Source organism: Varanus komodoensis, unplaced genomic scaffold (assembly GCF_004798865.1).
Source record: "Varanus komodoensis strain SLA01 unplaced genomic scaffold, ASM479886v1 scaffold10, whole genome shotgun sequence".
Lineage (NCBI taxonomy): Eukaryota > Metazoa > Chordata > Lepidosauria > Squamata > Varanidae > Varanus > Varanus komodoensis.
Window position 1 is genome coordinate 2,765,886 of NW_025335269.1, and position 14,997 is coordinate 2,780,882.

Here is a 14,997-nt window from a genome sequence, read left to right on the forward strand (position 1 = left end):
CATGGTCAGTCTAAGATCTTCATGCACAAATATAACAACTGCATAACAATGAAGATGACCTTTATTAAAATTAGTAAGCACTTTAGTGACATTAAACTTTCAGGGAGGTAGGTTTCTAAGTAAACTGAAGGATGGGGAAGGATGACTGCAAGTACAAAGTATACTTACTAAAAAATAGCGGAATACTTTTTTGCAAAGCTGTACCAGAATGATGAGGTTTCAACTGAGAAAGTAAATGAATATCCAAAAGGGAGACCTGCCAAAGCTACCGAAGAAATACCAAAAAGTATTGAATGAACAATTAACAATCACAGAAGTAATTGAGGCAATTAAGAGACAAAAGAATGACAAAATTCCAGGCCCGGACGGGCTACCAGCAAAGTTTAATAAATCCTTTGAAGGAATCTTCTCTACGCTTCTTAAGGATATATGCAATGCAGCATTGTTAGATGCTAAAATACCAAATACTTGGACAGAGGCAAATATTACATTAATACCGAAAGAAGACACGGACTTGACACAGATTCAAAACTATAGACCTATATCACTATTAAATGTGGATTACAAAATTTTTGCCTCATTTTGGCAGAAAGATTGATGAAGTATTTAACAGACTTTATTCACTCAGATAAAAATGGTTTTTTACCTAAAAGACAAATGAGGAATAATATGAGAACTATCCTGGACATCTTAGAGTATTATGAGATGCACACGGAAAAACCAATGGCACTGTTATTCATAGACCCACAGAAGGCTTTTGACAATGTTAATTGGCAATTTATGAAGCAACAACTAGTTCAAATGGAGTTTGGTGAATTCATTAATGCGATACGAAGCATCTATCAAAAGCAGTCTGCTAGGATTATAATCAATGTAGAATTTACAAATACTATAGATATACAAAAGGGTACAAGACAAGGATGCCTGCTATCACCACTGTTGTTTATATTGATCCTAGAAGTGTTAAACAGAAATATCAGGGACAATATGGACATTAAAGGCACTAGAATTAGAGATGAAAGCTGTAAATTGTAAGCATTTGCAGATGACCTAGTTCTCATAATTGAGGAACCCTTAGTAACAATGCCTAAACTCCTACAAAGGATTGAAGAGTATGGCAAGGTTACTGGGCTGAAAATAAACAGAGAAAAGATGAAATTGTTAGTAAAAAATCACACAGGAGCAGAGTAAAACTCTGGTGGAACAAGTAGACTTTCAAATTGTTAAAAAGGTTAAATATTTGGGAATTTTACTTACAACTAAGTGTACCACTCTGAAAGAAGACAACTATGATAAACTATTTAAGGAAATTAAGAGTGATTTGGAAAAATGGGCTAATTTGCAATTATCTTTGCTGGGAAGAATAGCGCTAGTTAAAATGAATATATTACCAAAGCTTTTGTTTCTATTTCAAATAATTCCCATAAAAATTGATAAAAATTTTTTTGATGATTTAAATTTTCAAATCTCGAGATTTATATGGAGAAAGAAGAAACCAAGGATTAAATTAAAAATACTTCAGGAGGCTTAAGAGAATGGGGGTTTTGGTCTTCATGATTGGATGCTGTATTATCAAGCTTCTGTTTTAATGTGGCTAAAAGAATGGATAACTTTAAGAAATATCTTAAAGTATCTCAAAGGGCAAATGGGTTGGAATGCTTATATGTGATATGAAAAGTGTAAGGCACATGGTTGTTTTTTAAGTCATTATATTAGGAAATCATTAATGTCGGTGAGGGAAAAGTTAAAGACAAAACTGTGTAATAAATTACCAAGATGGCTTTCACCTATGGAAGCTCTTGTATATCCAAATGCATTGAATTTCGAAGCAATCGTAAGATATGATAACATTTTGGATAATGATGGGAGGACTGAAATTGAATCAAGAAATACAAGAACAAGGAACTAATATTTCTTGGTGGCATAAGGTGCAGATACAATCGAGATACGCTAAAGACTATAGAATGTGGGGCTTTTATAAGGACTTAACAGCATTTGAGCAGGTGATGCTTAAATCGGATGAGAAAATGATTAAAAGATTATATAATTTCTTACTAGATAGGAGAATGGAAGATGAACAGGTTAAGGAAACTATGATAACGTGGGCATAAAACTTTGGATATAATATTGAGTTAGAAAAGTGGCAAAAGCTGTGGGAGAGAAATATTAAGGTAACATTAGCAACTTCATATAAAGAAAACTTGTATAAAATGTTTTATAGATGGTATTTGTTGCCAAATAGACTAGCCAAGATGTTTCCAAATATGTCAAACGGATGTTGGAAATGTAAACATAAACTGGGTACCTTCTATCATATGTGGTGGACTTGCGATAAAGCGAAAAAGCATTGGATTAAAATGCATAAATGGCTTGAGGAAATGTTACAAAAATCTCTAGCTTTTAAACCTGAAGTTTTCTTATTAGGCATTATACCCAATATTAGTAAACAAGCAATGTACCTGATTTTACATGTAATTACTGCGGTGAGGATTGCATTTGCCCAACACTGGAAGAGTGAAGAGTCACCCACCGATGAACTGATCCTAAAAAAGATCTTGGACTGTGCAGAAATGGACAGATTGACTTTGTCACTGAAGGAGTAAGAAGTTCTATCAAACTTGGAAGAAGAACTATCAAACTTGGGACTCTTTTTATTAAGGCTAGAAAAACGGGGCTTCGCATAGATTTAAATATGTTCATAAGTTAACATAAAAAGAAAAAATGTGGGGGGCTGACCCAGTAGGTTCGATGTTTCCAATGATTGATGTTGTATTTAGTTTTTTTTTGTATTAGGTTTATTTAGAGTAAAACTTATTCGAAAAAAAAAGTTCCATTAGCTACTTTAAATATTTCCTGCAAGAAGCCAAGTGAGGATCACTGGGGAGAACTCAAGCATCTTTACACCATGGAATTTCCTAATGCAGAGATACAAAAACCAGTAGCATTTGGTTGTCTTGGTGCACAGGGAAACTGCTGCCAGCATGTGAAAGCTTGCCACAGAGTAGGGCTGCCAGTACTCAAGATATATTAGACTTAACACTCAAATTAAGAAATCTTAGTCAATTGGTATTAATTTTAATAATTTACAACACAATCCAGTGTGGCTTCCCAGAACCCTCCAAACCCAAAGGATTACAGGCATCCTACAGAGAGTGGAATGAGAAGGCATAGGTCACATCCATGCTTCTTCTTCTGTGCAAAACACATAGATGCTCACTTCAGCAGGCTGAATATTTTGTCCTGGGGCACAAGGGGGAAAGACTGAGACAATGCCAAGATACTATGCATGATGGCAAACCCTGCCTCCTCTCCTCCCGACTACCCAGAATGTCCACAACACACCTTTCTGTCATTATGCTTGAAACCCTGGAGCCACAGCTGAAGACTGGAGTGAGGGTGCTCAGAGTTCAAGTTCCTAAGGTTAGAGCTGGGAAAGTCTCATATGGCTCTCTAGACAACAGGGTTGTGCCCTTAATTGAGCAGATCTCCAGATTAATAATTTTGAAGGAAAAACACATATGTCCTTTGTCTTTAGATGGTCCATGTATATATTTCAGCAGGTGCCATCCCAGGGGAGATACTCCCTGCTTTTGTCTCTTAAGTCAGTACCTTCAATTTTTAGAAGCACTTACAATTAAAATGTTTTTAAATGCTGCACAATTAATCAGGAGTCCTTTTCATTAGCTTTTACAGCAAAGGCTGCAGGCCTAATATATGTGCAGCTTTAGGTAATGACTTTTACTTCATATTCTGGACTCTTAAATTCTCACTCAAATTCAGTTTATAACCTCCACAGAAATTTAAACAAATCTACAACTGCAGCACAAATACGTATTCACTGAAATATTTGCCTAGCCTACACATGAATGATAACCTCATAATTTGGCTTGAATCCTGGGTAGCTATGATGTGTGAATGCAGCCACATGGGCTACCTGCCTTGCTGGCTATGTGCTACATGCTTTACCAGAGGTGGCATGCTGCATACAGCAGCTGCTGGGAGTTTGGGCAGATGGGAGGTTTTGTAGTCATCCTGCTTGAACAATCCTGTGGGCAGCAGATTTGCCACTATATGTATGGAGTGCTGGACTAGATGGACTTTTGATTTGATCCAGTATGGCTTTTCTTATGTTCTAACCATGGTCTGCTAACCAGAAACAAAGCTTACAGTTTACCGCTGGGTCATGAACTCTGGAACTGAGACCAGAAACCATGGTTTGTTCTAAACTCCAGTAGGGCTACAACTTATGGGTTAAAGTTATTTGTAAACCAGGCCACTGACACTTACGGCTAACAAAAGTGTAATAAAATAGCCTTTAAGAACTGGACAGACAAGTCTGAAAATAAGCCAAGTCACTGTTCACCTTTCTCTTCCGTCTCTCTTCATCATCGAGATGCTTTTCTTTGTCTTTATCAGATTTCTTCTTCTTCTTCTTCTTCTTTTCTTTATGCCGTTCTCTCTCATGGTCTGATCTATCATCATAATAACTGGAATCATGTCCTGACCCTGAAAGCTCTGTGACTTCACTGCCTCCAACTTTCAATACCAGTTTCAATGGCTTCTCCAAGGGCTTATCCACATAATCTAATTAAAAGCAAGCAGAAATTAAGATATAGCACACAAACATGCAACATCAATGCAGCTCACATGAACTCAATTCACAGAACTTATAGCTTGCAGAGAAACTGAATTCATTCTAGAAGATGCAGAGCTGACAGCTGTGCCTCAGCTTTCAGGAAGGGAATCTGAGCAAGTGAAGCAAACTGCAGTGACAAAAGATTAAGTTCTAGGACAGAAATGAGCACCCTCAAGCTCCAGAACCCAATTCTGGGATCCAAATCCAGCTGTTCAGGGTTCCCTAGATGGCTATATGCCCTTCTCCTCAACCACAGATCATTTGCTAATATTCCAGCTTCTGTGCAGTTTTTCCTTTATCATAGATTGCTAAAATGCCTGTATTTAGGCTAAAATAGAAGAGATGTTTGGCCCTACCTATCTTACTCTGGCTGTTCCCCTCACTAGTATATGGCCCTCAGTGAAAATAAAGTCAGCCCCTAGGTTTAAAGTCACTCCCAAATCCTGTTCTTATTGACAAATTAAACATTAACAAATCACTGTCCCGACAGTATCTACCCAAGTGCTGAGGAGCAAATATGAAAGTGCTGATGATCTAACAAAAATATATAACTTGTCCTTAAGATTTGTACCTGATGAATCGAAAGTGGCCAAGAAAATGGAATCTAGATGAAAAGAGGGAAATTATAGGTCAACCAACAAAACATTTGTTCTCAATAAACTGGTGGAGAGCACAATTAAAAATTATAAACCATCTAGAAAGAAAATCTTGCTGAAAATAAGAGTTATTATGGCTTCTGGAAACCTCAGCTACTAAGTTCTTAGAGTTTTCTGACTGAATGATGATGATTCTATTTTGGCTATTTTGTATTTACGATGATTCTAAATTTTGTATTTGTATTTAGGATGATTCTATTTTAGCTATTTAGGCTGCTAAACACCTTGTGAGAAAACTCATCACCAAAAGCTTCCAAACAAACTGGTATAAGAAGTCATATTCTCTTCTGAATTAGTAAAAAGTTAAACAACAGGAAACAAAGAATAGGAATAAATGGTAGTTATTGCAATGGCAGGATGCAAACAATGCAAACTCTGACGTATCTATATTGGGACCAGTAGTTATTAACTTGTTCATAAGTGATCTGGAGTAAGCAATGAGGGGACCAAGTCCGCTGATAATACCTAATGATTCAGATTGGTAAAAACAAAAAACGAATTGTAGAGAATTAAAAACAAAAATACCACTCTCCATAAAGGGGAAATGGACATTAATGTGGCAAATAAAGTTCAATTAGATAAGTATATACTGATAGATATCAGACCATGAGGTTGGATTAGGTTGACAGATAAATGGTCCGAGGTAAGTGACTAAGCTCTGCAGATGATTTTGACTACCTCAGCCATTTCCTAGTCCAGTTTTAGGAACTCTGATGGTTACATCTCAGTTGCTTTCCAAAGCTGTATGGGGACAATGTGGCCCTCCAAATACAGTTGGGCTGCAACTCCCGTGAGTTGCATCTACCTATGGTCGTACTGGCTAGGCCTGATAGGAGATGCAGCCCACAAGCGCAAGGACAAATCTTTCCCGTACTTGCTTGAAATCCCTTCCAAACCCTCACTCACTGCTTTACACACAACCGAAAAAGTGCATGCTGCCTTATCGTGGGTACGCTCGGGGTAGCAAATACGGGTTTGCTGCTACGTCACGTGTGATGCTTTAATTTGACAGGAATTTCCAGATTAACGGGAAAGACAGAACCGGGAGTGAAATGAGGGAGGCGGCGGCGGCTACCGAGGGAGGCGTGTGAGGTGTAAGGAAGCTGCCTCCCACAGGGACTTTGAAGAGGAAACGAAAGGCTCCAGCGAGTGGAGGGGACAAAGCCCTCCGTTAGTCCTCCTGCTCCCGCCCAGGTCCTTTCCTTTGGTCCCCGTCCGCCCAACGCACCGTCATAACCAGCGGCGCCAGTCCCAGCGGCGCTGACGACCGGCGCGGACGTCGACCTCCATTCTGCTTTCTCTGCCTTGTGCTTCTTGTGCTTCTTGCCCATAATTATAAAAGCAGCAGCAAACACAAGGTTCTCTTCCCCGCCCCGCCAGCAAAACACCAGTCCCACTCCACTAGGGCATGGCAGGAAGTGACGTCAGGAACAGGCGCGGAAGCACTTCTGCGGAGGCGGTGCTCCGAAATTTCTAGGGAGAAGCGCGGGAAGTTTGATTGCTGAAGAAGGACGCGAGGAGTGCAGAAGCTATCCAGGTGAGTTGGATGCCTTAGCAAGCCTCCTTCTTTTTTTCTCTAATGTGTTATATTATCTCTCCTCCTCCTTTCTCCCGACTTAGGTTGAGCGATACACGTTTATTTATGTGTTAGGTCTGCCTCCCAGTCGGGGTTGTTGAAAGTTGTAATAATTTGCAGGGTAACCAAGTTGGGGAACTCTGATCTCTTCTTACGTGTGTGTGTCAGTGTCACTCAGGGCTGGCATAGAATCTAGGCTGAGCGCCGTGTAGGCAGGAGGAGCTCTTAATCGCTTCTGTTGTGCTCAGTGGCACAAAACAAGTGGGCCGTAATCTGGGATGCCATTCAATGGAAGTAAACCCTGCAAGGGGATCTACAGGAGCAGTTTTTCTCCCGATTCCTTCACTGTCTCTGAGTATGCCTTTATTTTCTTTCTCTCAATGAAATAAACGTTCACCCTAAGTTTTTTACAGCAAAGACGAAAAACAAACAATTGTTGAAATGGAGGAAGAAAATGTAGCCAGCCTGAGTGTACAGTCTTGTAGAAGTGAATTCTGACTGAGTTGTCAAGCTGAGTTAAAAGCTTAAGTGAAAAAGGACACAATTCTGCACACATTTAGACAGAAAAACATGGCTGCTTGGGGAATACAGGGAGTTGTAGGTCTTTTTTCTGTCTAACCATATGTAGGATTGCACCCAAAATCTGCTTAGATGTGGCGCGATATAGCAGTGTTACAAATAAAGAGGACTACAGAAAAAAAAGTGTTATGAAAGATAAGAGGAAAATTTATTTCTTGTTGCATTGTATTTCTTATCTACTGGATCATGGGTCATCCACTGAACCTGTATAGATGCTCTTGCACACCTGTTAATTGATTTAGCAATTATTATAGACATGCATGTACTTTGGGAAAGAATCTTTTGCACACATTAGGTATGGAAATAACATGATTCATGATGGACTGGGGTACTGGAATGCTTGTTATTCAGTTATGTTATTTTAATATTATGTTATAAAGAAAGCTGTGGTGTGAGTTTTCTGGAAAAAGTAGACCTAGACATTTTTCCAATGCTCTAAATAACGAATTACACAATTTCTATGTAGTAGCTTCATGTATATGTCTTGCATTTTTTCCAGGCAGTTTCTACATGTTTTTATATGGTTTTTCATTCTTGTTCTATTATTAACATACTTCAGCTTACACCAGCTACATTTACCAGTTGCCTTTCTTCCTTCAGTGAGGCCACATGCTAGTTTTCTTATGTTTCAGTGTAATGACTTAGCTCTAAATAACCACAAGCACTAAGTGGCTAAAAAAATCTGCAAACACTTCTTTCTTCCTGAACTCAAGAGAAGAAACAATGCACTTCTCTGAAGAAAGTAAAACTAATTGTTATCAGTCTTAGTTTCAGTTTCCCTTCAGTTTATCAATGAAGAACATCAACAAAAGAAGGAAAATTTACCATGTACCAGGCTGACCCAGACTCAATGAAGCCAACTGCACTGTACACAGGAAGGGGGCGTCAGAACTTATTTTTCCATTCCCACATGAGCAGCTGAGCACTAAAGTTTGTCCGTGTCTTAGAAGACTAACTTACAAGGATTAGTTCTGTGTGATTCTAGTTTTCACCCAAGCTACTTAAAAAAGTACATTAAAAATGGTTTGGAAACCAGTTCTAATGTATTTCAGGAACTTGTTTTTATTCTTTTCAAGCATTGAAAAACAGCAAGTATAAATGTCATTGTGTAAAGTCTGATGTACACACATTTTGAGGGGCTAATATGTATAGCTCTGGTTACCCTATCTAAAATATTAGCTCAAAAACCTAAAGAAGGAGCAACTGCATCTATGTCGAGGCGTGCAGCCTGGTATGTAAACAATCCACACATTCTAGAGCAATAAAACTAAAATCCTTTAATGCTAATTGTCTACAAGATTTACAACTCTATAGATAAGTTCCCTAATAGCGGTCCTTGCGAAGCAGGTGTTAACACTCTAATGGCTTCTCTTCCCAAGCCCACGTGGGATCACTCTCCCAAGTCACGCCTTTCCTCCCTCTTACATAATAAATTTTGCCACTGTTCATATCTATGTAAAATCCGTCTGTTTTCGGCTTTTGAGAAATCCACGACACCTACTGTGTCTTCTGTTTCTGGCTCAGGGAGATCAGCATCAGAGGGAGAAGAGGCAGTTTGCTCTGCCTCCTTCTGAGTAGAACTTGCAGCTTCCTCTTTCTCATGACTCTCTGTCTCTGATAAAGGTCCAGGTGTTTGCTCAACGTGCTGGGGGTCAGAGGAAGACGCAGCAACTGGCTTAGCTGTCCCTGCGTTGGGTTGTGGGGTCAACTCTTGGGCACTGGGTGTCAAGTGCAAGGCCTCCTCATGAGTCACTGTTTCTGTCGGGGCTTAATGCACGACAATCTGGGTCCTAAAAATGCTCACTCAGAAGTTTTTTCAGTGAGATGTACTTCTATGTAAATTTTATAGAACAAGAGCATAAAAAGATCAAATGCTTATTTTGATGAAATCCTAATATGTCTGAGGAGCTTTTGTTGGTGTCCCTGCTAGCCAGGTGACTTACAGACCCCTAAACCAAATGCCAATAAGGTTCAGCAAGGTGGAGATTCATTTTAGTTTCCTTTATTCAGCTGAGCAAATGCACCGGGTGACTGCTCCCACATGCAGGCAGGCAGCAACACACACACAATCCTGCTTTTTTCTCTCTTTTTCACTTAATCTTGCCCCCATTGTTCCCTTATCCAATCCCCTCTCAGGGTCTGCCTGACCCTTTAACCAGTTGATATGATTCCAGAATGGGAAGCGTCCAGATTGCCATTTGGTCCATCATTATTGGATGAGCTTCAGCTGTTGCGGCCTGAGGAAGTGGACAAGGTGCTTGGGATGTTACGCCCTACCACCAGTTTGCTTGACCCTTGCCCCTCTTGGCTATTTACAAAAGCCAATCACAGGATTGGTCCTTAGGTCCAGGAAGTTATCAACACCTCACTGAGGGAGGGTCGGGTCTCCCCCTCTTTAAAGAAGGTGGTGATCTGACCTGTCCTGAAGAAGGCATCCCTGGACCCAGAGGTGGCCGCCAATTATAGACTGGTGGCCAACATCCTGTTTCTGGGCAGGGTGCTGGAGTGGGTGGTGGTGGGACAACTCCAAGTACTCTTGGATGAAACTGATTATCTGGACCCATTTCAGTCTGGTTTCAGACCTGGTTATGGTACTGAATCTGCGTTGGTTGCCTTGTACGATGACCTGTGCAGGGAGAGGGACAGGGGGAGTACGTCCCTGTTGGTTCTTCTGGACCTCTCATTGGCTTTTGATACCATCAACCATGGTATCCTTCTGGATAGGCGGGCTGGGCTAGGAGTTGGAGGCTCTGCTGGTGGTTCCTCTCCTACCTGGCCGATTCCAGAAGGTGGTGCTAGGGGACTATAGCTCTGCACCATAGCAGCTTTGCCATGGGGTTCTGCAGGGCTCTATTTTGTCCCCCATGCTTTTTAATATCTACATGAAACCGCTGGGAGAGGTCATCTGGAGGTCTGGGCTGCAGAACCATCAGTACGCTGATGACACCCAGCTCTACCTCTAGTTTACTCCAGGTGAGGCAGTGGTTGTACTGAACCAGTGCCTGGCCAAAGTAATGGGCTGGATGAGGGCCAATAAACTGAGCCTTAATCCTGGTAAGACAGAAGTCCTGTTGGTAGGTGGTTTGGGCTTTCAGGTAAGGGGTAGCACTCCCTCTAAAGGACGTCATCCACAGCTTAGGAGTGCTCCCTGGTCCAGAGCTGTCACTGGAGACCCAGGTGACGGTGGTGGCAAGGAGTGTCTTCCTCCAGCTTGGGCTGGTCCATCGGCTGTGCCCTTACCTGGATGAGCACTGCCTAGCAATGGTGATACATGCCCTGGTAACTTCCCAATTGAATTATTGTAACGCACGCTATGCTGGGCTGCCCTTGAAAATGGTCTGGATATTTCAGCTGGTACAAAATAGAGCTTCCAGGTTGCTGACAGGGACCGGTCGTTATCCTCATATAACACTGATCCTCTACCAGCTCCACTGGCTTCCAATTGAAGTCCAGGCCCAATTCAAGGTGCTGGTATTAATCTATTTCGCCCTGAATAGCTTGGGACCAGGATACCTGAAGGAACATCTCCTTCTTTACATGCCCCCCCCACTTTAAGATCTGCGGGAGAGGTCCTGCTCCAGGAACCCTCTTTGAATGAGGTAAAGAGGACATCTACTTAGAGTAGGGCCTTCTCTGGTGGCGTCCAGACTGTGGAATGCGCTCCCTAGAGAGGTTTGCCTGGCGCCAAGTTTGTGTTATTTTCGGTGCCAGGTGAAAACCTTTTTATTCAAACACTAAGAACCACTGATTTTAGAAGGTAACAGTCGCTTTCTTTTATTTATTTTATTTAATTTTATCTGTTTGTATTTCTATTAACTATTATCCCTATTTATTGTTATTGCCTATGGATTGTTTTTATCATTGTTCTCGATTTTAATGTTGTAAGTCGTCCTGAGACCTCATAAAGGATGGCATATAAATGTTTTAAATAAATAAATAAACTTAGAACACTCACTGAAATTAATTGTCAATAAATGCCAGGCTGGCAAAATGTCTTTCATTTACTGCATAAATAACATACAGAACCATAGGTTCAAATTCATCAATGTGGTGATGCTATCAGCATATTAAAAGTTGTTGCTGGTTCTTCCTCTGATCTTTATCTCGACTTTTGATTCTTCAAGATCCATCTTCCTCATGATTACTTCAGCATTTGGAAGCCTGCTTGGACTTCAGGTAGTTCCTTTGCTATGATAGATGCCAGGCACTGTTGTATAATTTTAAGGAGAATTTTGCTAGCATGAGGTATGAGGGCAATTGTGTGGTAGTTAGAACATCCTTTGAATCACCCTTTTTTGGAATGGGAATGAAGATTGAGTGCTTCCAATTCTCTGGCCATGTGTTGGTTTCCCAGATTTACTGGCATAAAACTATTATGGTTCTGATTGGTACATGCTTCAGCAACTCTGCAGGGATGTTGTCAATGCCTGGTGCTTTATTGTTTGGCAGCTGACTTATTGCTCATACTACTACTTCTTCCTCAAGAATGGCTGGTTCTATTTCTATCTCAGTTTCATTCTCCGTATTATCCTGATGCGGTTCAATTCTGCTGCTTTTGGTGTATAGCTCTTCAGTGTATTCTGTTCTTGATGTTTTGTTGATCAGTCAGTTCTTTCCCTTCTTTTTTTAAATTATTTTTTTGGGTGCACTAAAAGCTGTTTGAATTTGTTTAACTTGTGCATATGCATTCCTGGTACAGTGGTACCTCGGTTCATGAATGCCTCAGTTCATGACCAAATTGGTTCATGAACAAAAATTTTGCCTCCGTTCACAAACTCTGCATTGGGTGATGATCATGATCGTGGCCATGTTCCCACACGAACATGATCACGATCGTGCCCATCTTCCCTGCTCGAGGTCACAGACAGACCTGTGGTCACTTGCTATGAAGCCTTTTTGTGTGCTTTTTAGCACATACAGTATTGTACCGTATTCAATAATAATATTGAATAATGGTTCCAAAGAAAATGCAGAGCAAGCAGGTGGTAAAAAGTATGTGCAGAGCGGTAATGAAGGTGACCAGAATGTGCAGATTTTTTGCCAAAACTGACCCTGCAGCTAAGAGATAAAGAAGAGAGGAAACCCTGGAAGGAGATCTCCCGGATGTCCTTATGAAGGGGAACTCTCCCTCCAAACAATAACATCCCCCACCTAGGCTAGTGTTCTCTACTCTACTGTACTTTATATCTTTGTTACTTTGTTTCAAATTTTTGTGATTAAAAAAAGTTTACCCTAACCTTATTTACATTGAACCTTATGGGCAAATTTGACTTGGTTTGCAACCAATCTGGGTCGCAACCAGAATTGTGGAACAAAATAAGTTTGTGAACCAAGGTACCACTGTATAACCCTTCTTGCAGTCCTCCTTTAGCTGTGCACATTTCTAATCCTAGTAAGTTTCATTATCCTACCAGGCTGGAAATCCACATTTAGTTTCCTTGCTTCCTCCTGATTACCTGCTGCTTTGGCTATTTGTCTTGATTGTTTCATCTGAAAGCCACCTGGTACTTGTCTGTTAGCTTTTTATATGGTACAGTGGGTACCTTGGCTCACAAACTTAATCTGTTCCAGGACTCTGGTCATGACCCAAATTGGTCATGAGCCAAGTTAAATTTCTCTATAAGGTTCAATGTAAATAAGGTTGATCCGTCCTGTAACCATTTTTTAAATCAGAAAAATGTGAAGCAAAGTGACAACAACAAAGATTGCGGCCATCTCCCCCATCCCACCCCAAGCACAAGCGTGGCTGTCTCCCCCCCCGCCTGCCCCCCCCCCCAGTAGGACCGAGATCATGCCTGTCATCCCTGCAGGCACCCGTCATCCCGGTGTGCTGGGGGGTGGGGGGAGAGATGGGCGTGATCGCAGGCACACTGGGGGAGGGAGAGGTGGGTGCAAACGGTGTACTGGGGGTGGGGAGATGGCCTCAATCGCAGTTCCGTTCATGCAGGGAAGGTGTGCCTGATCAGAGGCGCGCTCCTGCAGGAAAGACAGGCAGAATCTCAGCCATCTCCCCATGGCTCTGCTTTGCTCCTCCCGTCTTTCCTGCAGCCGCGCACCTCTGATCACAGACACCTTCCCTGCACGAATGGAACTGCGATCATGGCCATCTCCCCACAGGGGTGTGGGGGGAGATGGCTGTGATCTTGGTCATCACCCAAAGCAGTGGTTGCGACCCAAGCAAACATTTTTCAGTAATTTTTGTTCGTGACCCAATTTGTTCATGAGCCAAGGTGTTCGGGAGCCGAGGTACCACTGTATATGTTTAACAGCTGTTTCAATAATGTTCAATTGAATGTCCTGCCATAGTTTGTCGGGCAACTTTTCATCTGTTTCCAACATTTCAAACCTGTTCTTTATCTCAACTGCATACATGGGTGAGATTTTGGTGGTGTCAAACTTCTTGGGTGTTGTTACCTTTTTGGTGTTAATTTCACTTTCATTTTGGCCACCAATTCATGATCCAAGCCTCAATCAGCATCTGGATATGTCTTCACAGCACAGATTGAATAGTCCAACAATGGCTGAAAAGGACATAGTCTGTTTGATTTTTGTGTAGCCCTTTTGGTGAAGTCCATGCATACAAGTGATGTTTGTGCTGTTTGAAGCAAGTGTTCATAATTATAAAATAATTTTCATGGCAGAATTGTATCAAACAATCACCTGCATAATTTCTGTCCCCTGGTTCAAAATCACCAATGATGCCTGCCTCTACCTGAGTGCCAACTTTTGCGTTGAAATCGCCCATTATGTAAACAATGTCTTTTCCTGACACTTGTTCTAGGATTTTGTGGATGCTGGCATAAAAACCCTCTTTTCTAGTTCTGTTGCATCAGTTGTTGGAGCATAGACTTGAAGAACTGTGATGTTAGGAGGCTTAAGCTTGAATTCAAATGGTCATTATATGATTACTTACTGTTGAAAAGCTTACCACAGCTTTGGCCAGTTTCTCTCTTGTGATGAAGGGTTCTATTCCACTCTATTCCTTTTCATGTTCTCATGTTCTGAGTAATAGATGGTAAAGTCCTCAGACTGGAAATAACCATCATCTGTCCAATGTAACTCACTAATGTCAATGAAGTCGATTTTTAATCCATTTCCTGTTTGACAATGTCCAATTTGCCTTGGCTCATTCCTCTGACATTCCAAGTTGCCATTCAAAGTTCTTTGTGCAGAGGATACCCTTGTTTTTGCCACTGGCAGCATCAACATCTGAGGTTCCTGATGGGTTTGCCCTGGGTGCATCATAAAAACTAGCATTACTTGCTGAGGACCCTCACTCTTCCCCAATTGCATGTTGGGTACCCCATGGACTGGGGGTCTCACCACTGGGCAACATATCAAAGTTGTTTGAGAACTGTACCATAGTATTTTCTTGGCAAGTTTTTCCGGCGTAGTTCGCAAAGTCTTTCCTCAACCTTCTCCATTTCTCCAGACTTGGGACCAGCACACACATGTGATGTCAAGTGTGCGTGATTGGGTTGAGTGTTCCGGTAAAGGGAGAAAAATGTCTGAAATGAAGCGAAAATGAAAAAAACAATGGAGAACTCTGA

The 14,997-nt window shown here is 41.3% G+C and overlaps 1 protein-coding gene across 7 annotated transcripts in view; it reads right to left on the bottom strand.

Annotated features, from left to right (window-relative positions):
• BRD9 (bromodomain containing 9) overlaps nt 1-6,713 on the bottom strand; it is a 29,181-nt gene extending 22,468 nt beyond the window's left edge. For 5 of the 7 annotated variants that reach the window (XM_044452775.1, XM_044452739.1, XM_044452766.1 and 2 more), the window contains exons 1-3: nt 6,521-6,713; nt 5,208-5,240; nt 4,364-4,584 (exon numbers count right to left, since the gene is read on the bottom strand). In XM_044452775.1, coding sequence (XP_044308710.1) covers nt 4,364-4,584; nt 5,208-5,240; nt 6,521-6,623 — 357 coding nt within the window. In that variant the 5' untranslated portion in view covers nt 6,624-6,713. Of the gene's footprint in view, nt 1-4,363; nt 4,585-5,207; nt 5,241-6,520 lie in introns of those variants that run through there. The other 2 variants (XM_044452749.1, XM_044452783.1) reach the window with 2 other exon arrangements.
• Nucleotides 6,714-14,997: the final 8,284 nt, after the last annotated feature.